This window comes from Protopterus annectens, chromosome 3.part0 (genome assembly GCF_019279795.1).
Source record: "Protopterus annectens isolate FY-2018-M chromosome 3.part0, PAN1.0, whole genome shotgun sequence".
NCBI classification, from domain to species: domain Eukaryota; kingdom Metazoa; phylum Chordata; order Ceratodontiformes; family Protopteridae; genus Protopterus; species Protopterus annectens.
In genome coordinates this window covers 1,421,081,068-1,421,108,802 of record NC_056731.1, presented here as the reverse complement: position 1 = coordinate 1,421,108,802, position 27,735 = coordinate 1,421,081,068, and the positions used below count along the sequence as shown (strand labels likewise).

At 38.8% G+C, this 27,735-nt stretch overlaps 1 protein-coding gene across 1 annotated transcript in view; it reads left to right on the top strand.

The window, feature by feature from the left end:
- Window positions 1-27,381, top strand: part of LOC122796760 (cytochrome P450 7A1) — a 710,137-nt gene extending 682,756 nt beyond the window's left edge. Inside the window, exon 6 of the mRNA XM_044065489.1 lies at window positions 25,764-27,381. Coding sequence (XP_043921424.1) covers window positions 25,764-26,072 — 309 coding nt within the window. The 3' untranslated portion in view covers window positions 26,073-27,381. The remainder of the gene's footprint in view (window positions 1-25,763) is intronic.
- The last annotated feature ends 354 nt before the right edge of the window (window positions 27,382-27,735 follow it).

The window sequence follows — 27,735 nt, the reverse complement described above, 5'->3', positions numbered from 1 at the left end:
ATTGTGGACCACTACCATGTGGACAGAGGTACTCTGCAAGAGACAGTCAATATGTGTTACTCTCATATGCAGGCCCAGGGAATGTGTGAACCTATTCCTGCGGACACCAGTGTATGTGTGGCTTTGAGAATACAAGCTACAGGGATGTTTCAGAGAACAAAGGGGGACATGGTGAGTGTATCCAAGGCGTCTGTCTCAAGCACACTTCACCAGTTCCACAATGCCATCCTATAGTATACTGGGGAGAATATATGTTTTCCAGGTACCACTGAGGACAGAGCCAACATCATAAAGGCTATTTATGACATAGAAAATATTTCTCTTATTTACTGGGGCCATAGTCTGTACACATACATTTCAATAAAAACCAAGCTGGAGAGCAGAAACAAAGGTATATTAACCGTAGGAAGTTCTGCCCTATTAACTGCCAGGTGGTCTGTATTGCACACATTATAATATATATTGTGCCCGCAGGCCATCTAGGTAGTGCCTACAACTCCCACAAATGGCACATGTGGCTTATACCAGTCAGTAGTTCCTGTGGGGTTACATCTTATTGGTGGTGACAGACAAGACTTGGGGCCATGGTTAATGACAGATATTAAAAACCATGGCAAAGAATGACAGCAACACTGCCATGTCACAGACCCAGCTCAATGTAGAAGATGTGGTTTGCCTGCTTAAGGCCTGCTTCTGTTATCTGGATGTAGCTGGGCATGCACTGTAGTATGATCCTGTGACATGCAGGGGTGCACTGCAGTATGATCCCGTAACATGCGGGGGTGCACTGTTGTATGATCCTGAAACATGCAGAAGTGCACTGTAGTATGATCCTGTAACATGCAGCGGTGCACTGTAGTATTATCCTATAACATCCAGAGGTGCATTGTAGTATGACCCTGCAACATGCATAGGTTCATAGGTTCATAGGTTCATACTAGGATATCTGCCCAAGGGCATTTATAAGCCTAGCCCATAGTTATTTGGCTTTTGCCACCCCTTTAGTTTGAATAAAACTATGTCTATTATTTTGTTGTGCCTCTGTCAAGCAGTGACACTGAAGTAATCCCTGGGGTATGTAGTATGATCCTGTAACATGTAGATGTGTACTGTAGTAAGATCCTGCAACATGCAGACGTACACTGTAGTATGATCCTGCAATATGCAAATGTGCACTGTAGATGATTCTGCAACATGCAGTGCACTGTAGTATGATCTTACAACATGCAGGGGCTTACTGTAGTATGATCCTGTAACACATAGTAAAGTATGTGCAGTCTCTGCAAAGTTACACAATAACATTCCATTCAAACAGCTGCAGCACAGCAGAGGTATTCTGGAGGAGGAAGTACCAGAGTCAGCAGCAGAGAATATGGCAAATAATGAGTCCATGGAGAAGCTGACTGCAAAGGAGGACTCTGCCAGATATAGGCATGCACAATATGCTGTAGCATTGGCTAAGAGGTAGCATCTGGTTCATGACCACAGGAGAGATTAAATAATTATACAGAACATTAAAAATGATGCATGAAAACCTACACCAGGGCTGTGCTATAGCATGCAGAGAGTGGCTTCACTCTGCATTAGACATAGGCTGCTACTCGAGTAACAAAGTACTGAGGGCAAGACAGAGTTATCATTATATGCATAGGTGGGGAGGGACACAGGGGCAAGTGTTAACAATAGACATTGTGTGTGTGTGTGTGTGTGTGTGTGTGTGTGTGTGTGTGTGTGTGTGTGTGTGTGTGTGTGTGTGTGTGTGCACGCGCGCGTGTGCATGTGTGTGACAGACTTATCATCATATGCATAGGTAGGGAGGTCCACAGAGGCAAGTGTTAACAATAGGCATTTTGTGTGTGTGTGTGTGTGTGTGTGTGTGTGTGTGTGTGTGTGTGTGTGTGTGTGTGTGTGACAGACTTATCATCATATGCATAGGTAGGGAGGTCCACAGAGGCAAGTGTTAACAATAGGCATTGTGTGTGTGTGTGTGTGTGTGTGTGTGTGTGTGTGTGTGTGTGTGTGTGTGTGTGTGTGTGTGTGTGTGACAGACTTATCATCATATGCATAGGTAGGGAGGTCCACAGAGGCAAGTGTTAACAATAGGCATTGTGTGTGTGTGTGTGTGTGTGTGTGTGTGTGTGTGTGTGTGTGTGTGTGTGTGTGTGTGTGTGTGTGCATATGCACCACTATTCTCATATCTGGTGGACAGGAGAAGGGCAAATACAGGAGATGCGTGCACTGATAGTGCATATCCCAGTCCATACGGTGCTTTCTGCCAGGAAGGTCATGAGAACAATGTACACCATGCTAAAAAGACAAGTGTTCTTTGGCTGCAAACAGTGACTCATGCTTCCAGCAATCTCAGTATGAACATCCTTTCAGCGTGTACATACACATTGTACTGTAGTGCCCTCAACACTGGATGACAGAGTAAAAAGGGTGGTACTTTGTGTTCTTGACCATGCCGTCTCCCTTCCATAGTGGTCTTTCCCATCAGAGAATGATGTGGACCCACCATAGGAAGTGTACTGGCCACGGTGTGTCTCTACACAGATGTGTCTACATATGGCAAACTCCCTACACCATATGTCCATGATGTTGCACATATGGCCCAAACACCCCCTTAGGTCATACAACCTCAACCAGCACTGCAATGCCTGTGTTAGTATCTCCCTGTTCTTGTATTATGGCTCTCCACAAATGCTGTGTAGCAGCCATGGGCACATTTAGCTCAGGGGATGGACAGTAGCCATGGCATGCTTTGCCATGGGTATGCCATCCTCTGATGTCATCTTGTTGCTCTATGGAGATTGCAGCAGCTTTTGTGGATTGTACCCAGGTGATGACATCTCTCCCTGATCAGATGTGTCTACATCTTCCTGTCCATGAGTGTCATCTTGGGCTTGCAGAGTGAGTTGTACAGGCACAGAAGCTGTGTCTGTGGAATGAAGTGGGGATGTGGCCATCACATTACCTGAGTCTCCCACTGACACCATGACCACTAACCGAGCCAGGATTTAGATGCGATTATCATTAGTGGCAAATAGATCCTCAACATTAGGCACCTCTATATCTATAGTGGAATATCTTTATAACACAGTATGAGAAACCTCTACCAGTAGCTACAGCCATGTGATTAAACTACTGCTATGTAATATAATGCTACAGAAAAATAACCTTGGGTAGATTGCCTATGAACTAAAACCCCTGATATTTCTGTAAAATGAAGTCATCATGGGTATACTTTATTTTAGTCTATGCACTAAGTTACTATGGCAGATAGTCATCTAGGTTAAGACATACCTACCAAGGTCATCACCGAGTTATGTAAGGTGCCCTGCTTATATTTGCACCAGTGTCTATCATTCCACTGTGGATGACAGAACTATCCAGATCCCCATGCAGAGATACTAGGAGCACTTATGTCTCTCTCAGTTGTGGTATAATCAGCAGACCACCTCTTGTGGCTTTCTGCTCCTGTATCAGGTGGGCTGCCCTAATTTTGGTGGCACTGATCACATCAGTGGCCCATCATCTGACTTTATCACTGTTTCTGTTTTGACTACCAAAAGCATTTATGTCAGCAATCATGTCCCAGCAGGAACAATTGCAGAAGACCTGGTCAGCATTCATGACTGATTATCTACAAACCATGGAGACAGAGGGTCTCTAGCATGATCTTATTCTCTACATGGGAGAACTTGCACTTCTGCTTCATACCTTGTGCCTTATGACCACCTGAAATTGAAAGGAAATATGTCTGTGATAAATGTTACTACATACATCACATTACTCTTCACAGCTACAAATTCTAGGGGGCAGGGTGACAAGAACCACATAGGTTTGGAGGGGGTTGGATGTATGGGGACACCTGCACAAACTGATAGCCTGCATGGCTAATGCAGAAAGTTTAACAGTCTATACTACAGTTTTCACTGTGTTATCTGTTCCTTCACTCTACCCTACCACCTAACACAATCCACATGGGAACACTGCCAGTGACATGCACAAAACTCTCACCATACTGACACAAAGAATATGTTAGGTGTCCCTCTCAGTAATATATACTTCATAAATTTCTCCTCTCACACATCAACACAACATAACACAAGGCAATACTGCAAAAGCCTTTCTTATAATTTGCACGTAGCAAAAGCCTTCAAACTGTAGCTATTTCACCAGGCATTATGTTAAAACTACTTAGGCTACAGGTATGCATGAATTGTAGCAACAGACAGACCACTCATAAATGAAAAAAAAAACTTTATATAAGTATTATAACTTATCAATTAAAGAAACAGAAATGTTTTATAGTTTGCTTAACAATGACCAGTTTTTAGCTACTAAAGCTGATAAAGGAAATGCATTAGTAGTAATGGATAGATGTGATTGTGATAAAAAGATGCTTGAAATGTCTGATAGGAACTTTTACAAAAATAAAAGTTATTCAGATGGCTTACTCTCTTATAGATTCTTTAATAGAAGAATGGTATTATAGTGGGAGAATAATGGAAAATATTAGGAAATTCATAAGGGTTGATAGTCTTCAGTTAAGCCGTATCTTTGGTCTACCCAAAATACACAAGGACTTAGACATCCCCCCACTAAGAATGATTGTTTCCGAAAACAGTAATAAGACAGAAACTAAGGCAATATTTTTAGATAAACATTTTCAGAAGGTGGTAGGATTGAGCAATTTGTATATAAATGACACTTTTCATTTCTTAAATAAATTAGAAAATGTTCATATTCAAGAAACTGATTTATTGGTGACTATGGATATCAAGTCATTATATACAGTGATTCTGAATCAGGATGGTATGGAAATGGCTGGATTAGAATTAATTAGTTCTACAATGTTTTCTAACAATACTATAAGCTTGCTCATTGAAATTCTTGATGTTATATTAGGTTATAATTATTTTAAATTCAATGAGAAAATGTATTGTCAGGTTAATGGTGTAGCTATGGGAGCAGCAATGTCTCCCAGCTATGTGAATATTTTTATGAATGGTTGAGAGAAGTTAAATATTTTTGAAAGTGTTTTTTCCAGCAACATATTGTTCAAATATTTTATTGATGATTTTTTTTTTATTATTTTATTTTTTTTAATTTGGAGAGGTGAAGTTGAATTAATCAACATTTTTTTAAATATGTCGACAATATAAGCTCCTACTTAAGTTTTACATGAGTATAGTTTTAGTAATGTTAAATTTTTGGATGTAATTGTTTTTAAAGTGAATAACAAATTATTAACTAAAATACATAAGAAAGATATACAAAATAATTCCTACTTACATTACAAAAGTATGCATCCAAAAAATAAATAAATAAATAAAAATAAACATTGTTATGGGGCAATTAATAAGAGTACGCAACCTTACCACCAGGGATCAGGATTTTGTGGATGAGAGTATGAGCTTATGTAATAAATTTTAAATAGAGGCTATCCTAAGGCTCTGTTAAGAGATAAATTGAAGGAAGTTACTGATCTTAAGAAACAAGGAAATATGGTAGTTAAGCAACACAACAAATTAGATTATACTACTTCTATGTTGATTGGCAACAGTGTTGATGCCCGGGCTACTAAAAGCATTATTAGTAATAACTGGACAATACTTAGTAGTTGTTCTGAAACAAAAAGAGTAGTGGGAGATCGTCCAGTATTTGTGCACAAAAAGGGAAAAATTTTTAAGAGCTATTTTCAATCTAAGTTGAATAAGCCAAGGAGCAAATGTGTAAAACCTGGTATGGTCAAGTGTCACAGCTGTAATTTTTGTGACTATTTGTATATTGAATCTGGAGAAATAAGAATTTGTGAATATCATATTAAAATGAAGGGGTGTTTTATATGTAAGTCCAAGTTTGTAGTTTATTTAATTTTTTGTAAAACTTGTATGTCATTTCATGTTGGGAGAACTACTAGGGAATTGTGCAAGCATATTTATGAGCATAAGTATGCTGTCCAGAAAGGAGATGAAAAAATGCCTTAGCTAAGCACTATAATAAATATATATATAAATAAATATATATATTATATAAAAATAATATATAATATAATAAATTAAACAAATGCCAGGTTGATTTTAAGTTTTTAGTTTTAGAAGAGCTACAAGATTTTCAATACATGTTTAATGCAGAGGATGAGTTAGCATAGTTAGAATATACTTGGCAGGTAAAGTTAAATGCTTGTTGTCCTCCTGGTTTGAACAACAAGGAGGATTTTGTTACCTTTTTAAAAAAGAAAAGAGTCAAGAATTAACTCATTTAATTGGCCATGTGATATAATTATGTATATGAAGAAGGATGGCAGTTTATTTTAATCAGTCTAATGAAGTCTTGGTATATGGAGACAAAAGCGTTTACTGATTATCTTTTTTGGTTAATAAAAGCTTGTGTTTTTATCAGATTTTATTGTTTTTAAGTAATTTCAGTTATCCAATTTTTTCCTGTTTTGATATTGTAGCACTCATAAATGAAGCAGAAGTTAGCCTGCAACCCAATTAATACTCCTATTTAAATTACAATGGCAGTAGACCCTCACTCTAAGGGACGCTCCTCAACACAATGACAACATTGCTGTACCTTGAAATAGCAGCATAAACAGTATAGCAGCAGTTTTTCAAGGGTATCTTGAGGTACTTCAAAAATACGAGTAACAAATAATACCATTTCCAACACATTTACCTTTTGAGACAGCTGCTGCTTGTAGAAATATTTCTTAGCCACAAGAAAGTTTTACACCTATCATAAGTTGCACATTTTCTTATAAATTCATGGTTACATGCATTAAACTGTGTGTGTATTGTGATAATCTTATAAGATGTAAAAGAAATACTAAGCACTACTTAGTCAGTAGCTATCTCTTACAGACCCCCACATGGAGACTACTTCTAAACCCCTAAGCATAACTGTAAACAGGAGCATATCATGTTTTATTAAAATGGTTTCTGCTATTACTCTCAGTAAAGTTCTTTGTCTGGGCTTTAAGCATTAAAGCTTAACCAATAGTAAACAAAAGTAATTAGTTATTGTTTCTGTGATTATCAGACTCTCCATATACATCAAAAATCTATCTAAGGTGCTTCCCAGTTGTGATGTTCCTGGCTGGCCCATACTCACCTTCCATGTTGCTAGAGGGTGGATAACCAAGCCAAAAACAGAAATATCTGCTCAGCATCTAGGGCTGGTGATGTGGATTCTGGCCTGCTGCAATCTGTAAAGCTTTAAAATCCATAGTATGGTGTGATGCCCCACCACCTTTGGGCCAGTAATCAAGGAGCCTCAATCCTCACTACTGGCACCAGTGGGGAACTTTCACTCGGAGGATAACAGGTACACTCAGTATCTCCAGATGCAGCTCTCTGCATCAGGCATAATCAAGCACAATTTCCCTTAAGAGTACACAGGGAACACAGTCAGTCCTGGGCTAGTTGCTCCCTCTTTCTCTAGATCCTCAGTAAGACTCCCCACTAGCACTGCTGTAGGGTTGAGATCTCATCTGTGTGTCCAAACCAAGACATCCTGCACCCTCGGTATCCAACCAGTGATTTGTGGCCCTGCCCAAGTAGCTGACACACACACTCTTTGAGATTTGATGTACACACACACATATACACACACACACACACACACACACACACACACACACACACACACACACACACACACACACACACACTGGGAAAGGCTGGCAGAGGTTTACTAGCTATGATCCTTTCTTCCCAATCTATAAGGTAGTTATGACTGTCACTAAACACTCCTGCCAGCTAACTTAAGGCTCTTCCAATGGTGCTCAATATACTGATTGAAATTAATATTAATACAAATGATAGTTTGACCAAGAGCAAGGCTATTAGGAGTGGCCCACACAGTGTCAACAAATAAATATGCAAGTACTCTCAAAACTTAAATATCTCTACAAAGATCAGCCACAATTAAAGATTTTAAATATATTTAATAAAAAATAATAAAAGAACAAGAAAATACTAAGTATATATTCATAATGACCTCAGAGTTTAAAATCACATGAACTATTTAAAATAACATTGAAAGACAGGCTCAGATAAATGAAGAAAAACAATATCTAAACTAAACTTTGTTATATTCCTGACTGAATCTAAAAGAAGTATTATTCTCTACTTATATAATAGAGCAAGACAGATGATGTGTTGAGTGGTCCTTCTTGTTATCAGGCACAAGACAGAATACAGAATGTTCAGTCTCACTAAGAGACTTATCAAAATAATATCTAAAAATTACTTCTGGGATAGCTTGCAGAATGACATTACTTCTGGTCATCTAACTTCTAGTTCTCATGCAAACCCCCACTGCTGGAAGCTGGCAGGATTTAGCACCTACCTGTAAAAATACACACACACGAGCTTTTGCTCAGATCTGTGGCAGGTGCTGGAAGTCATAAAACAATTTCATACCTTCATGCTTCCAGAGTAGTAATTAGTTCACCCCAAAGACAATACAGAAAGCTTCCTAGTACAAACTTTGTGTCTCTGGCTGCATTGCAACCTGTGAGATAGCATCTTTATGGCCTAGCCTGTAAAGTGATTTAATTTCAAATATATTTTAAAGTTTGCTGGACTGAGGTTAAACTTCCAGTTTCCTCTATTAAAACATATACATTTATTCAGTTACAGTAGTGCGTGTACATTTCTGTTTCTCCAGTAGGGCACACTGTGGATACATTTCAAATGCAAGCACTTTACAAATACCTTTTCAACATAAACATCTGTGTAAATCAGTTTGATATACACATGACATACAGTTCCAATACATTTCTAGCATAAGCATCTTGTATAAATCAGTTTTATATTCACACATGACATGTAATTATTTACTGAATTCCAGGTAGCTTTGCTGGCATTACCTCCTGTCATCACATATGGTTATTAGCTTTTGGCAAAGTTCTCTTTGAAGAATAAATCTGAGGAAGAATAAATCATGAGCATAGTACGTTTAAATAACATCTTTTTTATTGTAGTGATATTATTATCATTACAGGCAGATGAGTGCTACTATGTGTTAATGTTATAGTCATACAATTGTATATTACCAGCCAGATCTGCCTCTTGAGAAGTGTCTTCCAGTGGGCTGGAGGTGAGCATCTCTGGGAGGCAGAGTTTGGGTGAATCCACTCCAAGTCCCTATCACAATTATTCATTTAACCATTTACAGTCCAAATGTTAACACAAGAGAGCTTAGATGTTTCCACTCTTAGTCTGATTTGTGCCTCAAATGATCATTCCTCCACTGTGATCAAGGATAACATTTTATTATAATTGATATTTGATTATGAACCTTTACCAGTAAAACTTTAAAAATGCTAACCATGGTTGCTTTATGGTTAAACATATTCTGTGGCACTTTCATAAGTCTTCCACAGAGCTGCCTTAAAATAGTTTACTGTAATTTTCTGTTAAGGTATTTGATGGTTATAATTCAGGATTTGCTCTGTTTTTAAGTTGTTTTTTTTTTAGAAGATAGTACTAATAATCCCCCTACACAAAGGTGGCAATTCAACTAAGCTCACAAATTATAGACCAATCTCCATTCTTTCCCCACTCTCTAAACTCGTCTAAAGATGTATCCACTCACAACTTTTTCAATACCTTACCAGCAGTAACCTACTAGCTAACTCCCAACATGGTTTCATGCCCTATCACAGTACCACAACTGTACGTCTCAGCTTCACCAATACTGTCAACCAACTCAGAAATGAAGGCAAAATAGTTTCTGTATTCTTCCGAGATATGCCCAAGGCCTTCAATATGGTCTCCCACCACAAATTATTAACTGTTCTTTCCAAATTGAACCTTAAACCCTCCGCACTTCTATGGTTCTAAAATTATCTAGAGGGCCACAAACAAGCAGTAAACTGGCAACATGACCACTCCCCCTTCTCCCCATCACATTAGGAGTCACAAGGTTCAATTCTAGGACCACTACTCTTCAGCATTTTTACAAATGACCTAAATACTGCTACGCCACTAGCTTTGATTATCCAATATGCAGATGACACAATACTTATATGCGCCACATCTACCCTATAACACATCCAAGACATAACCCAGAAGTCCTTTTCTGAAACTGAATTATGGCTATCAAACTCACAGCTCATACATAACCCTAAAAAAAAAAAAAACTCATGATCTTCCAACCCACTAGACCCTCACCCCCCCCCCCCCCACTCAACCACCTTCTTCTTTACTGCTAGCAATAATACAAAAATCACTCCTAAACCGCAAGCAAAATTACTAGGTGTCATAACTGACAATGACCTACACATATCACAGACAATTTAGAAGGTTCATACAAATGGGTGATCTGTATAGAAACAAAAAATATCTAACAGATACTTCTAGGGTAGCTATTGTTAGAACCCACCTCCTGTCAACACTCCTGTATGCCTTCCCAATTCTCATCAACTTTAAAAAAGACAGACTTAAAGAAACTTGCTATAACAAAATAGCTAAATTTGCCATTGACTGTTCACATCTGACCCACCACTGCCATACCTTAAAAAAATATCCTGGTTAGAACTACCACAACGTATATCCTACAATCAACTAACCATGGCACACAAACTACTATATCAAGACAAAAAAAAGAAAAAAACAGCTCTACTAAGCATTCTGCAACCCTATTTTACCAACAGTAGCCTATGCTCGACAAATAAATCACTACTACAGGTGACTGAATCCACTAGCACTGCTAGTAATTCCCTATACTCCCACCAATTACAAAACCATGGAATTTGCTTTCTCATACCATTAGAACCATTATCAATGCCAACCAGTTTACAAATGCTCTTAAAAGCTTCCTTACTGACTCTTGGCTTTGTACATGTACTAGCCCAGGCTAAGCGGCTATTTCTGACTCTCTCCAAAATTTCATTTCAAACTTATGTAAACCTTACATGTATTACTATTTTAAACACCTGTACACACTGCATCTCGGTAACTATGTTTGTCTGCTACACTGATTACATTGTAAAACTGTATTCCTCTCGATTTACATTGTAAAAAAAAAAAAGAACAAATAACTTGATTACATTATATAAATGTCAGCTGTAACTACAAATTATATATTTTATGTATTGTTATATGTGGAACTTTTCTCCCCAAGCCTCCGGTGAAAATGGGTCTTCGTCCCAGTCAGACTTTCCCTGTAAAAAAAAAAATATATGCAAAATAAATAAATAAATAAATACTCTTGTTGCATATGCTTCAGTATGAAAAAATGTGCTGATCTGCATTAGAATAGTGTGTGTCATTTGGGATAGAAGGTTTAATCCATGGAGGTAGCTGCTCTGTTTATTTCATATGTTATGATGCAGTGGCATGATTAGCTAGGACGTAGATGCCAAATTTCTTCCCACCATCACTTTGAAAGGGTATGGTGCAGTCCGTGTGTTATTTTTCAAACTGTCCTTGCCCCTGTGCTTCCTTCAGGTTTCTTTCAGTTATTAGGGGCTTGGTTTATGTCATGGTGGTCTCTGTGATTCAGTGGGCTTGCAACCTGGGAATATGGGCAAGCCTTTTCTCATAGACATCCCTGTTTGTAGGAGCATGTTAATATAAAACAAGAGAGCTGATTTTAGTATTTAACTGTTTGCAGTTCCTGGTGCAGATCCTAGAGGACAAGGAAACTTTGGCCCTCTCCTTGCATACATACATACATACATACATGTATTATTAAACATAGTTTGTGCTGTTAAATTCAATTGCAAATGTTTCTTTGTTGACAGTAAAAAAGCCTCCCAGTAATTTTACTTTCTAATTTCAGGCAGAAATTTTCCACAGACCCTTACTGTAACTTACTTCCTAGTCATGATAAGAGTTCATTGGTACAATTTGATTGATATACACCATTCTAAAGAGTTTGCCAGGGCTACAGCTATGCTGATGAAAGGGAGATAATCTATGATTAAACAATCTGTGCTTTGAGTGTGAAGAAGCATAAGGGGGATAAAAACAAGCAGATTTGGGGGTTCAATTCTAAAAGATTTGTTCTTAGTGCAAATGACTTACTCCAGAGTAAGGCTTATCTATAGAGTAGGCTTACACCTGGGATCAGATTGCATATAAAGTAGGCTATGTATGCTGCAAGCCAATATTTCTTATCTCTAATAAAAATATCAATGTGAGAATAAAAATGAAAAAGCATCTGCATTAAATGGTAGCAATTATGCTGATGTGAATTGTTGCGTATCAGGTTACAGTAGAGCTGTATTCCAATAGAGTAGTAAAATAAAATTTTTGGTTTTCTTCAATTTCAGGAATTCATAAATATTACAAAACAGTCGTGGGAGTTATATGCCAGCATGTTCTAAACCTATATTATTTCAATATTATAGCTGTTCCTATGCATAGTTAAAACAGACTGGGGAGAACATTGCTAGCATACAAAATGTATCTTAGTTTTCTCTATATTGGATAGCTGATATGAATACTTCCCTGTCAATTAATGAAATGTCACAACTAGTGCATTCTTACACAAGTAAAACTGACAGCAACACAGTAATTTAGTCATGCTGGATAGCATTTTGCATCTAACAAAACTTCTGTACTCTTGTCTGACTTACAACTTCCTCCAGTAATGTAATACAAAGGTCTCGTCAGACATCTGCAGTGAACAAAAGTAAAAGCAAAGAAACAGCACAACAAGCAAGATCTTCCTCTGTGTAATGCTACCAAATAACTCAACAGTTTGTGTGCTTGCCCTTGATGCCAGAAACATCAATAAACTGTAGGTTTTATCCTTGCACCAGGCACTTGTATTCATATTTAAATACTCACACTTCACTGTAACAATAAACTGGGTGCTGCATACCTGAGGGGCTGCCCTTTAGATGACATTTTAAACAGTGGTCACCTCTGCCTAAGCTGGTAGCAATTTAAATGTATGTTGGTGATCCTACAGCCAAGGGAGCCCGCAGGATTTTTTGCAGGGGGGTGCAAACGCAGAGCCCCACCCACATAGTTCTCCCCGCCCCCTGCCAACATAGCCCCGCCCACATCCACCCCCAAGCCCCGCCCACACAGCCATTCCAGTGTCCCATTACTTGGCTATTTCTCCCCATTTGCCATAGACACTGTTCAAATCTCTGTGTGCATACTGTTTTATGCTTTAGTTCTACAATGATTACAGGCAGTTGGATTTAATTTATAACTTTTATTTCAAACATTATAGCCCAAACACTGAGACATTTACTAAACCTAAACAAAGCAATAGTCTTACAATGAAAACAGACTTAGCATTAAAGCTTCTCTACTTTTGAAACTCACATTCAATGAAACAGCATTGAAACCCACATTCAAAGAAAATGCATCTGGCAGTGGCAGGTTTTTTACCTTTGAACTGTTTTCAAGCAATAGGCTCCTTGCACACTGTTAGGGCCATGCAAAAGATTTGATTTACCTGATTGTATTAATTATAATATATAATTGAATTATATCCCTTGTATTATACAGCAACACTTGAGTGTCTCTGCCGAAGTAAAAGTAATCTGAATAATTCCACATTACAGATATCTGAAACTAATGAAGATGTTGCTAGAAAAATGTATATTTCAGTGTTTCATCTACAAATTCAGTGCCTGCTTCTGTCAAAGAATAAATTGCCTATGTTAAATTAAAAAATGGTAAGCTGGTATATTGCAATAGAAAATGGATGGCAAGCTGAGAAACAGGTTCATAGTTATTAGGCATATCATCCAAAGGAGGACATCCTCAGGACTGCAGCATACAGATGTACATGCTGTAGGAATAGAACCTCAAGCCTCTCCATTAAGATGCAAGTATTCTACTTGTGGTGCTACTAACATAGCTTTAAAACTTTATACCACAATAGAGATACCATTTGCTAAACAAAACAGTTGCACATTATAAATAGACTTTGCATGAGCAGCAGAAAACTTAGCTTCCCTTAAAACTCAGTTCCTTGAAAATGCACTTAATTCCACCTGCTAACTCTAACTTGGGCATTTCGCTTTCTCTCTCACAAACATACCACAACCCTCAAGGCCTCAACCTTAGTGCAAGAAATCTGGACAAAGCCTAAAATAAATAGGGACAGATTATAAATATGGCTCTCATAAACTTAGAAAATTGCAAGAGTAACAGGATTTGTGTTAGTATGCATTTTTCTAAATGATATGACATCTAAAACTGAAATGTCTCATTATTTAGCAACTTCAATCCTTTTTAGGAGGAATATGGGGCAAAAATCTGGACATTCTGCAAAAACCTGGACAGCTGAGGGGTATGCTACCTCCCTCTTATACATACACACACAAAATAATTCTGGTCAGACTTGAATTAGTTCTGGGAAGGTTGCACTGAATGGCACCGTGCTTGATCTGAAGTAGGTGAAATCCTGGTAGCCAGTGATAATAACTGATCTGCAGCTCAGCAATGTGGAGCATTAAAGCATTTTTAGCAGAGCATTGTTTCATCACTACCTATTGTGTTTGCACATAAGCTGTAGCTATTTCAAACATTTGACTTTTTTGATTACTACAGAGTACATTTACCCACCAGAGCTATTGTGTTTTGACTTCAGTGTGGAGCTTACCTAGTTGTTGCAGGACTTGGCTTTTAAGTAAGGTAGCAATGCTTATTTACCATATACCATTAAAGCCACCCAACTACAAAAGTGTACTAACACACAGACACTGCAATAAGACACTGGTCTCCAATAAAACGTAATGAGCTTCTGAAAATACTGTAATCCTGTCCTTTTATTACAAATACTGTCATATGCATTTCAATACCCAAGGCTTATACATTATCTAGTTATGTAAATATTCTCTGCATGGCAACAATGAAAAGGCTTTCAATGCTGGTAATTCTTTAACAATATGCTTACTAAAGCTTACTTGCATCTTACAATCTCCGACAAGCTTACCTGATGTTCATTAAACCATTGCTACTTAAACAGCGCAACAGGGCACTGTGACAGCATGCAGTTCCTGAATAATAAGAAGCATAAATCAACAGTATAAAAATCTGATAGAAAACCAGAACATTCTGCAAAATCAAGGACAGATGAAAAGCCACGGTCGTATTTGTGATCTACCTTGGATGGGGGAATACTCTGCACACTTACACTGCATAACTGCTCCTTGCCTTCCTTGGACACATCCAGAGCCACTACAATGGGGGGTGGGGTGCAATAAGTATGTCATAATTTGAAATGTCTCTGGCTGACAGTGATGGCTCTGACAATCATACCTCAACTTCAGAGCTAGAAATCTGGACAAAGCCATACATAGAACTAGAAGTGGGACACAGGCCCAAAAATAAGGCCAATTTTTAAATATTGCTCTTATTAACTTAGATAATAGAACAGTAGTAGATCTTGCATTAGTACAAATTTTCTGAAGGGTATAAAATCTGAAACTCAAATGTCTGCCATTATTTTCTAACTTCAATCTTTAATGACTTGCCACTAATTTGCCAGAAAACCACAATTTTATGAAAAATAGACCAAAATGTGATGCAAAAATACCTGTCAGAAAAGGGACACCTTTTTAATATTAACATTGTTAACTTGAGCAGCTAACAAAATAAGAGCATCTACATGCAATTCTGAAATAAAAGTAATCTATAACTCTGATCACTACAGTTATATATAATTGTAAACTCTCCACATTTTCTTCCAAAATTGCCATTTTGGAGGAGGGATTATTAGGGGAGAGCAACATTTTGAGCCAAAATTGAGGACAAATGAGAGGTTTGGATATTCCTAATCTACAAAGTGATTTGCACGTACCTCTCAACCTCTTAATGCAGGAAATCTGGACAAGCCCCAAATATATTGGGGGGAACATACAAACACTACTAAAAATTGCTCTTGTATAAACTTAAGACAGTCTTGCATTAGCATGCATTTTTCTGAAGGTTATGACGTCTGAAACTCAATGTCTGTCATTTAGTGACTCAATTCCTAAATGATTTGCTAGAAAACCACAAATTTTATGAGGAACAAACCAAAAATAAGAAGCAAATATCTATTCATTCTGCAAAGATATGGACAACTGAGAGGTATAGTTCAACCAGGGCTGTCTGAGTTTGCTACCCCCCCCTCACAAAATCATGGTCAAATGGAGCCTCCCCCCTGCAGCCATTCCAATGTCCCATTCCTTGGTTATTTTTCCCCATTTACCATAAACATTAATGTGCATACTGCTTTACTTCTGCGATACTTTAGGATTTCATTTGAAAGTTTTATTTTGCATTTTACAGCACAAACCCTAATACATATCTGTTAAACAAAGCAATGCAGTCTCACAATGAAAATAGACTAACATTAAAACTTCTCTGCCCTCGAAACTCACATGCATTGAAACCCACATTCAAAGAAAATACATTTTGCCAGTGGCAGATAAATAAACTCTGGGCTGTCTTCAAAATCATAGGCCCCTCGAACATAACATACACATGCTCTTTGATACACCTTCCTGACTGTATTACATTATATTCCTTGTACAATACAGTACAGTTGTTAGAGGGCATTTTAAATTTGTTTTGAACATTTTTCCAGTAAACAATGAAACAAAATGCATACACCAATGACAAAACTGCCCAATTCAGAACATTTCCATCATAAAGTCTACTCAACCTTCTATAGTCCACCAGTATCAGTAAAAAATATGCACAATCTCTGTAGTAAAATCCACATTAAAGAAATTTGTAACTAATAAAGAGGTTGCTCCTAGCAAACACTTTATATGTCATTGTTTAATCTACAAATAAAGTGCCTGTTACCCTTGAGGAATAAATTGCCTATGTTGCAATAAAAAAATGATAAGCTAGTAATATCGCAATAGGGAATGGATAGCAAACTGATAACAGGTTCATAGTTACTAGGTATCTTTGCCAAAAGAACTGCAGCATCCACCCCCTTTACAACACAGTACAGTATCAGCAATGCATCTACCTACTGCGGGAGTAGAACCCACAGCCTTCAGCATCAAAAGCAAGTACACTATCCTGTTGTGCTATTAACAGTGCGAGCAGACTAAACATAAGCAGCACTAAACTTTTGCTCCCCTGCAGCTCTCAGCTCCTTGTAAAATCTACTTGACACTCAGCTGTATCTCTGAACGTTGCAGCACAAGAAATCTGGAAAAAGCCACAATTTATTGGTGGGGGGGGACAAAAGGCCAAAAAACAGGGACACATTTTAAACATTGCTTGTATAATGTTGGAAAGTTGCTAGAATAAAATGCTGCGTTACCACCATACATTTCACTGCCACGTCTTGAACCCAGGGGACCCTGTGCAAAACAGTCAGAGCAACATACCACTACGCCAAATCAGCTGTTTTGTGAAAGAGGAAGACTGAAACTTAAATGGAAGACTGAAACTTAAATGGCTATCATTTAGTGAATTCAGTTCTCACCATAGCACAGCTGTCAACCTCTTAGCACAAAATACCTGAACAAAGCCAATAATGGGTGAATACAACCCCCAAACATTCAGTGAATTCAGTTCTCGCCATAGTTCTCAACCTCTTAGCAAAAAATACCCAGACAAAGCCAGTAATGGGGGAATATAGCCCCCAAACATATTCAATGAATTCAGTTCTTACCATAGCTCTCAACCTTAGCACAAAACCTGGATGAAGCCAATAAATACCTGAATAAAGCCAATACTGGGTAAATACAGCCCCAAACATATTCAGTGAATTCAGTTCTTACCATAGCTCTCAACCTTAGCACAAAACCTGGATGAAGCCAATAATGGGGGGAATACAGTCCCAAAGACAGGGATACATTTCAAATATCCATATTGTACACTTAGAAGAAAATTGCTAAAATAAAAGCTTTTGTTACCATGCACTTTCTGAAGAATATGTAGTCTGACATTGAAATGAGTGTCCATTTTTTAACATTTGTTAACCAGGAAAGTCTGACTTGGAAAAAAAGCAAATTGTTAGCAGAGGTCTAGGGAGAAACACTCCAGACAGCCAAGAATCAAACCAGAGAACATGTAGCTGTTAGGCAACAAGGACACATACAGAAACCACAGATTTTATGAGGAACAGAAAAAGTATGAGGGAAAAACCTGCAACATTTTTACAAATGGTGGTGGGTAGGGAATTCAGGCTCTTGCCACTTGGGCCCAAGGTATATGGTTCAAGCCTTATTCTCTACCCACCACCATGTAACACCTGGGGCATTACACACACACACACACACACACACACACACACACACACACACACACACACACACACACACACACACACTACTCACTCTGAAAGTGTCCCATCTTCCATCCGTTTCCTCCCGCTTGCAAATCCATCCGCTTCAGGTCCCATCTTCCATCCGTTTCCTCCCGCTTGCAAATCCGTCCGTTTCAGTTCCCGCTCAAATCCTCCCGCTTGCGAAACCATCCGTGTGAATTCCCACTCGCAAACTTGTAAATATGAGCGAGAGCGATGATGTCAGCACGCCTGTGACTGGACTGTCAGCACGGACTTCTTCTTAAAAAAGAACGCACTAAAAAAAACAAACTTTTTTTTTTAAATTACAGCATTAACTCGTCAGCCAACTCCAGGGGGGTGCAAGTGCACCCCCTTGCACCTGCCTGCGGGCACCCTTGCCTACAGCACTTATCAGAAAAGGGGAGAGTGATTTTTTTTTCCTGGTGTCTTAGCCAAATTTCCCACAGTCAGTATAAATGCCATCCAAGGTGACCCATGAATAAAATAATAATCTGTTAGATGTTTCCTGTAATATTTATATGCAGTGCTGCTGAGAGATTAAAAAAGAAACTGCAAATGTAGTAATAAAAATGGTCATGACCACAACTGGCAAATCCCCTTTGTTGCTCATTATTTAAAAGAGCAGACTGCATGACATGTGACCTAAATGTGATCCTTTGTGCAGTGCTGCAATTATAAAATACTGCAACTATCCTACCATCAAACAATCATATGTTTGTGTGGGGAAGATGCATTTGCCTTAGACTTAATGGAATCTACTTGATCAACAAATAAAATAAAATAAATAATTGTTTAATACTCATTCTCATATTCACATTTGTGCTGGTGGCAGAATCAAAAAAGAACAGCTGTGAATGCAGTAATAAAAACTGACCTGACTGTAGCTCAAACACTCCTAGTACTGATGACTATTTAGTGTGAGAACTGAATGTCACATAAGAATACAATGTATTTTTTCAGTTCTGCAACTACAAAATATTGCCTCACTTTAAAAAGAGAGAGAGAGAGTGTGTGTGTGCGTGTATGTATGTGTGTGTGTGTGTGTGTGTGTGTGTGTGTGTGTGTGTGTGTGTGTGTGTGTGTGTGTGTGTGTGTGTGTCTACACACTTAAATGTGACTCTCCTCAGGGAGATAGAGCTGTATGTAAGCTTCTGAGCCCCCCAAGCCTTTCTGTGTTGGAGGGAAGCCTTCTAGCTTATCAGTGGGAGTGATAAGCACTAGGTAATCTGTCTACCACATAAGGACTGGTTCTGGCCTAGAAATTGTAGTTATTGGCCGTTTGGGCAATCTTTTCCATCTCTCTCAACTTTCTGATTTGAAAGCCTGCATTTGCACTTGTTTCTGTCCTGTAACTCGTCTAGTGCAGATACAGATTCTTAGTTTTAGCACTTAAATTTGCTTATTTGTGCTCAGCACTTGTTCAGAACTTGTAAGCACTAAATAAGCTACTAATTACTATAGCACTCAACCTTCCTCATTACCTAGAGGAAAACAGTTTTTGTATTTACTTTTCTCACTTGCTTAGATAAAAACAGCTCTTGTACTCACTTTCCTCACTTATCTAGTGGAAAATAGTTTTTATTCAGGCATGTCAAAGGGTCAGCTCCCAGTGTTCTCTCCTGTCTATCTGATGAATCTGGGCATCTTGAGGCAATGTAGAAATTGCCTCATGTACACAGACAACCCTCTCCTCCTACCACCCAACACTACAGCCTGTGAGAGATGCACTTATCTAGCCAAACTGGAAGTAAAGCTCTCTCCAACCAAGACTGAACTTGACAGTCAAGAGGAGAAGGTAAACATTTGCACCACGCCACACTCATCACATAGTCTCACTAAATCTACACCACCAAAATCCACACATAGTAACACAAAAACATTCGCAGAGGCTCTCAATAATAATCTGTCTAAGCAACAGAGACCTCCAAAGCAGAAACTCAAGCAACCTCCATCCCCCAACACAACCCAAATGACACATAGCCCACAGACTCAATGTGCCACTCAACCACAGCCAATAAGGCAAAACAAAGCACCCAACACACTAGTCACAGGTGACTCTATAGTCAGGCACACTGATGTCCCACTCACCAGGCTAAACAAGGAGAAGGTTACTGTCAGCTGCCTGTTGGGTGCCAGGATCCACCACGTAACCCACAAACTCAGGTCAATCCACAACAAGTACAAATATGACTCTGTCATTGTCCATGTTGATGTGAATGACTTGAGATGTACCTCCCTGGACTACATGAAAAGAGACATGGAAGAGCTCTCCAATCTTGTAGCCCAGGTAGGTATGACCCTAGTCCTGAGTAGCATTCTGCCATCGCCCAGGATGATACCGCAGTACAAGGACAAAATGATTGACTTCAACAGTTGGCTAAGCTTCTGGTGTCATTCTGAGGGGATCCAGTATCTGTCTGCTTGGGATGACATGGTCGACAGACCACGATGCTTTGCCAGAGATGGCCTGCACCTGTCACCCCTGGGATTCCAGATACTGGCTAAGGCTCTTGCCGACCCTATAGTGCCTTTTTTAGGCAAGGTTCAAATGACAAATTCACCATCACAACAGGAACAGCCAAGCAAAAACTGAGGGTAATGCTACTCAATGCTAGAAGTCTAAATCTCAAAATGCACTCACTTGAGGCACTCCTTAAAATGGAGAACATTATCTGTGCAGTGACTGAGACCTGCTCCAAGGCTACAGAGAGCACCCCTGCACTACCAGGCTATAACTCATACCACACTTTTTGGCCATGTAACCTGGGCTGAAACACCAAAGGCGGAGGTGTGTCCATATTCATTAAGGATATCCACACCTCCAGGCTAGCTGCACAGCATAATGCATCAAGGTTATCCAAGTGCAACTAATGCTGGGCAAAACTGCAATCCAAATTGTAGCTTTCTACAGATCCCCTACCATGCCCCAGGATTCCCACTCCTCTTTTCTTGATGTACTGGAAAATATTAGGGTTCAACCAAGCACCCTAATAATGGGTGACTTCAACTACCCCACCATTAACTGGGAAAACTACTTGTGTACCAACTCCTTAGCTCAATGGTTTCTGGAATTCATAAACTCCAATGCCCTGGATCAACTTATCCACACCCCCACCAGGGACAACAATATCCCAGACCTAGTCATTACCAACATGAGTGACCAGTGTTCCACACCTGAAGTCAACTCTTTGTTGGTCTGATCCAACCATAAGCTAATTACCCTTGATATCCACATCTCGCCCCCACCCCCCATTAAGGAAACCACTGTAAAAAATGTCTCCAAAGCCAACTTCATGCTTCTTAAGACAGAAGTGATGAATTTCATGACACCCATGCAGATGGACAATACAGTTACAACTGCTGAATCCTACACAAGTGCACTCTATAAGCACTTACATGAGTGCATGGATCGTGCTATCCCAAAAAGAGCCAAGATGATATCCTCCAAAAAAAGGAAGCCAATCTGGTGGTCCCCTGCCATAAACAAACTGTACAACAGAAGGAAGAAACTGTTGCAAAAGAGAGTAAGATCCCATGAGTGGAAGAGCTCCCTGGTCAGCCTCAGTAAGAAGCTGAGATCCCTTATAAGATCCTCCAAAGCTAGCTAAGAAAACAAAATCACCACTAATTCTAAGGACAACCACAAAGCATTCTATAGCTATGTCAAGAATCTCGATGGCAACACCCAGATCTGCTCTGAGTTACAGCACAATGGCACAAAAATTTCAGAACCAACTGATATTGCCAACATCCTGGCAGATAGGTTCAGTGCTAACTTTACCCCTCACCCCCTAAAGGGCCCATATATGTACAGGAAGAATGCAGTGTCCCTGTAATCACAACTACACAGGTAAAAGCTGCACTCTCTAAAGCCAAAAACACATCATCCATGGGACTGGACAGCATCCCAGGCTGCATTTTACATGAGCTTCAGAATGACCTGGCTCCCCACCTAAGCACCATGTTCAATAATTGCTTTGCATCAGGCTTTGTGCCCACTGAATGGCACACAGCAACAGTTATCCCACTCCACAAAGGGGGAGCCACCACTGATCCAGGGAACTATCGCCCTATTAGCCTGACGAGCCTGGTCTGCAAGGCCATGGAATGTATCATCATGGAACTCATAAACAAAGACATTGATAACCTCCAAACTCTGGCTCCCACCCATTTTGGGTTTGTGAAAAGCAGATCATGCCTCCTGAACCTGATTGACTGCTTTGAGGCAGTCACCAGAGCCGTAGATGAGGGTAAGGTGGTTCACACAGCCTGTCTTGTCCTCGCCAAGGCTTTCGACACCATCCCCCATTCTGGAATTATAGCTAAACTCACTAAACTAGGTATAAATCCCTACATCACAAGATGGGTTGCCAACTGGCTCACTGACAGAACCCACACTGTAAAAGTTGCAGACTCCAAATCTGACTTCAAACCAGTGACAAGTGGAGTACCACAGGGTTCAGTCCTGGGACCTCTCCTGTTTGGTATCTACTTCTCTGAAGTACAGGCTAATACAGAAGGCCTCTGGCTAATGAAGTTCACAGATGACTGCAAACTAGGAGCCATAGTCAAGTCCCCAAATGATGTGGACATCCTACAGAACGGCCTTGCTGAGACAGATACCTGGTGTCAGAGCCATGGCCAAAAGCTCAGTGCCAAAACGTGCAGTGTTAATTCCTTTGGTAAAAACGCTGTACCCATGAACTACCACATAGGCAGAAATCTACTTAACACTGAATGTGTGATAAGAGACCTTGGGACCCAGGTGGACAGATGTCTCTCCTTTGATAATCATATCGCCACAGTAGTCAGGAAGTCCTTCTATGTGGCACAGCTCATCATAAAAGGGTTCTCATCCAGGAAAAAAGAGGTCATTGTTCCCCTCTACTCAACACTCACTAGACCCATTATAGAGTACAACGCCCCTTTTGGAAAGTACCTCACAAGACATCTGCAGCAGCTGGAAAGGCCACAGAAGTACCTCACAAAGAGGATGACTGGCCTCAAACAAATGCCCTACACTGACCGACTCAAAACACTCCAGCTTTACTCTGTAGCATATTGCCTACTCTGAAGTGATCTCTGCCTAACATATAAAGCTATGTCAAACCCAGAGCTGTTGGACATGCTACACCTAAAGAAATCACAATCCCTCCGAGCTACACACTCTAGAGACCTAAACCTTGTCACCATAATAAACAGGACATGCTGGAGGGATAGATTCCTGTCCCAGAGACTTCCCATACTCTGGAACAGGCTACTCATCTATGTCAAGCAAAGTTCTTCATTAGCACTCTTCAAGAAAAATCTTGATGAGTGGATGGGAAATAGGAAATACACCCCGGGGATCACTTCTGTGTCTCTGCTCGACAGTGGCACAGGAAAATAACTTTCTTGGGTGGTGTTAATCAGGGAACCTTGTTGGCTAGGCTTACGTAGGCCCTTGGGCCGATAGCCTAGTACCTACCTATGAACCTATGAACCTATGAGACTATTTTTATATTTAACACTTATGTTTTCCTTTGCTTAAAACTTATATTCATGTTTTACTTATTTGTTTTTTTGGATGGGTTCATGTTACAAGTAGAATAAAACATTCCAACATGTGGTTTCTTGCCTAATAAGAACACACCCTTGGTGCTAAAGTCACTCAGTCAGATTGCCTCATAAGTTATTACCCCTATCCAACAACAAACCACTCCTTGAAGTACCTTATCCCTTGCTTAAATATAACATATCCGTTTAATACATTATTTTCACTTCATGTATCTTTATCACTTGATTGAGATAATTTTGATTTGTTAAGTGCTGTATCAAATTTTATATTAAGGTTAATTAACTTCCTTTGGAAGTTCTAGTGACAATGTGCAGAGGAGCATTCCTTTTAGTTGTGGTAATTAACACAGACTTCACATGATGTGTGGCGTATTATATGGTTGCAATCCATGTCAGAAAATAGTGTAGAATAACTATTAACTATGGATGCTAATTCTGGACTAGTTATATTTAACTGAAGATGAAACTGAGGGTACAGACCTTCATCACCATTCTGTGTTTCAGTATAAAATCTTATAACTGGTACTGGTCTGAAAAAATAAATAAATAAAATAAAAAATAAATCCATAGCAAGTATGTGATAAGTAGATTTCCTTAGGAACAACTGGGCAGTTTGCTAATAAGTGAATGAGTCACAAGTTTAAGGGAGCCAACATTATAATATAAAATCTCCATTAAAACAAATAAAATATTCTATAAAGGTTTATTGGTTCACGTATTGTGTGCAATAGCAATTTTACAGTTACTTCTCCATAAAGAAAACTATTACATTTTCTGCAGCATTATACCCAAAAATAATTTTACAGTGAAACTATTTCAGAAGAAACTATTTTTCATATTTATATTTCACTTCCTGTTTAACTCTTATTTGCTTTCATTGTTGAGCATTTGTAGTCTGAAAATAAATGCTGGAAAAACATTTGATTTACTTTTGACAGCTTTGTTGCAAGTAGAAAAGCCAATAAACTGTATATAATGAGGACTGTATGGATAACATATGTCCAGTGTACAGAATGATTCTGCATGAACAATCCTACTTTGTGAGATTGGTGCAGGCAACATATGTTGAAAATGATGTTGCCATTGTGTGTGTGTGTGTGTGTGTGTGTGTGTGTGTGTGTGTGTGTGTGTGTGTGTGTGTGTCTGTTTGAATGTGTATGAGCATGCATGTCTGCATGGGTGTGTGCTCTGATGCAGAAGACAACTGCAATTTCTAAATAATCAGTGCAGGCTTTGAAGCAAAACAAGCATACGACTGCTGCAAATCACACAACAGCAGACAACATAAATGATTTAAAATGTAAATAATACTGTATAGATATAATTATGGCAGCAGCAGGACAGGGAAGACACAGAAGTTCAGAAGATTTTTTTTTTGTATGAAAATTAGGAACAGTGCATGCAGTATAAAATTAGGAGTGTAAAGCTATTAAGCATAAGAATACAAGACCATAAGATAAAATATCATGCCTAAAACAAAAAGGAATGCATATATTAGGAAGGATGCAAAAATTACTAGATGGTGTTTGCAGAGATTGAGAGAATAGATGTGAATTGACTAGAAGGAAAAAAACAGAGCAAGGTGGCAGCAGGAATAACACAATGCAAAAGAGAATTATTTACAAAAGGTAAGACATTAATGAAAGAAGGCAAAGCAAGCAAAAATAAAAAGAGAGAGAGAAAGAAGCTGATGAAGGGAAAAAGAGTTTAAATACAGGACATATTATATTTCATGTATGTTAGAAGAATCTCATGAAGACATGTCACCTTGCAACCTGCAGCAAACATCCGTATATTCACTGTAACATTTTCAGTGCCAGAATGTTAGATCATAGCTCATCTTTTAGTTAAGCACCTCACCAGTGTCTCTCTTTAAAATATAAAGCTAGAGCAGGCATGATGTTTGTATAGGTCAACTGAACAAATTACCATTTCAATCTTTTCTTTATTGGCAGGAATTTAAGTACAACAGATTCCTGGATGACAATCAAAAAGAGAAGACAGACTTTTACAAAAATGGGAGGAAACTCAAACATTATTTAATGCCATTTGGAGCTGGGGTCAGCATGTGTCCTGGGCGTTTCTTTGCAATCAATGAAATCAAACAGAGTATGTGTATGCTACTTCTCAAGTACGACATGGAGCTCGTTGATCTTACTGAGCCAGTTCCTCCTGTTGATAACTCAAGAGCAGGTCTAGGAGTACTGATGCCAAAATATGATGTCCAGTTTCGCTACAGACTAAAACTCCATTCCTCAGATTAACTTCATTGTTAAATTCACAGGAATTGACACCTAAGCTCTACCTTCTACTATATTAAAATTGGAAATATTGTGCACATGTTAATGCCATCTCTTTGGATTATTATTGGAATGTAAGAGTAGTTGAAGCCAAATGCTCACAGTATAAAGGGAAAATCAAATCAGAAAATGTATTAAGTTATTGAAAAATAATGGCATGACAATTACATTGTTTAGAGTACTCCAACAGAAGCCCACATACATTGTAGGATTGGGACTTTTATTTTGTATTGAGTACCCTTCTAAGAGAGAAGGAAAGGGAGAGATCATCAAGGAGTATACAAATACATCACAGCTTTAGAAAATGTATAATAAGTGTTAATTCAGTATTTGCAAGGTATCTAGAGTGTTTTCACCCAGATTCCTGAGAATATTCATTTAAATATCTAAAAAAGATTATAGAGTGCATATCTCAATGTTGTTTTTTGGTGCTTCCCTTAATACAGCAGTAGGGAACCTTTCTGTTGATGAACTGTTTGCTTAAGCACCACACAGTTGTGTTAAAGCTAGATTTTTTTGTCTTCCCATCTTCTCTGAGGGATGTCACCACAAATCTCTTCCTGTGCTGATTTCTTCTTCCATATTTGGAAATACATTCAGGACTACAAGGCAAAGGAATAGATTACTTATTCATATACCAGAAGAAATCGGAAGAACTTTAAAATGCTATATTGACAAAGCCATGCATACTTAGGTATCATTCAGTAAGAGAAGAATAAGAGACCTATTAAATTACTTATTCAACAGATAAGGGATTGACAGAAAACAAAAATTAATTAAAAAGGAGATTTTCTGTTATTCCAGAATGTAAATAACTCATGGTACAAACATGAAGGATAAATTGTCTAATCAAATTTTAAGAGAAGACAGATTCACCAAAAAGCAAAACCATAATAAGACAGAAGGTAAAAGACAAAGGTATTTGTTCATCCACTAGCCCAAAATATGCAAATCACAAAGGCAGATTACATAGTCAGAGCCCTGAACAAATTATCAGACATTGACCTATGAATTTTAGAATTCCTAAAGTCTTTCTCCAGTATTCTTAACTTTTAATGAATTTTTGTCCCTAACTGTTTAAATCTTTCCAGAGGATCTGAAGGAACTCAGGGCAGAATTAGGTCTAACTAATCTTTCATGAATTTGTTACAAGAAGTGGGCAAGAGTTCATCTATTACATAATCTCAGTAAAATAATCTAATAGGTTCATAGGTAGGTACTAGGCTATTGGCCCTAGGGCCTATATAAGTCTAACCAAAAAGGTACCCTAGCTTTCGCCACCCAAGAAAATTATTTTCCTGTGCCCCTGTCAAGCAGAGTCACAGAAGTGATCCCGGGGTGAATTTCCTATTTCCCATCCAAACATCAAGATTTTTCTTGAAGAGTGCTAATGAGGAGCTTTGTTTGATATAGATAGATAAGTAGTTTGTTCCAGAGTATGGGAAGTTTCTGGGACAGGAATCTATCCCGCCAGCTTGTTCTGTTTATTGTGGTGACAAGGTTGAGGTCCCTAGAGTGTGTAGCTTGGAGGGATTGGGATTTCTTTAAGTGGAGCATGTCCAACAGCTCTAGGTTTGACATAGCTTTGTATGTTAGGCAGAGATCATCTCTGAGTAGGCGATATCCA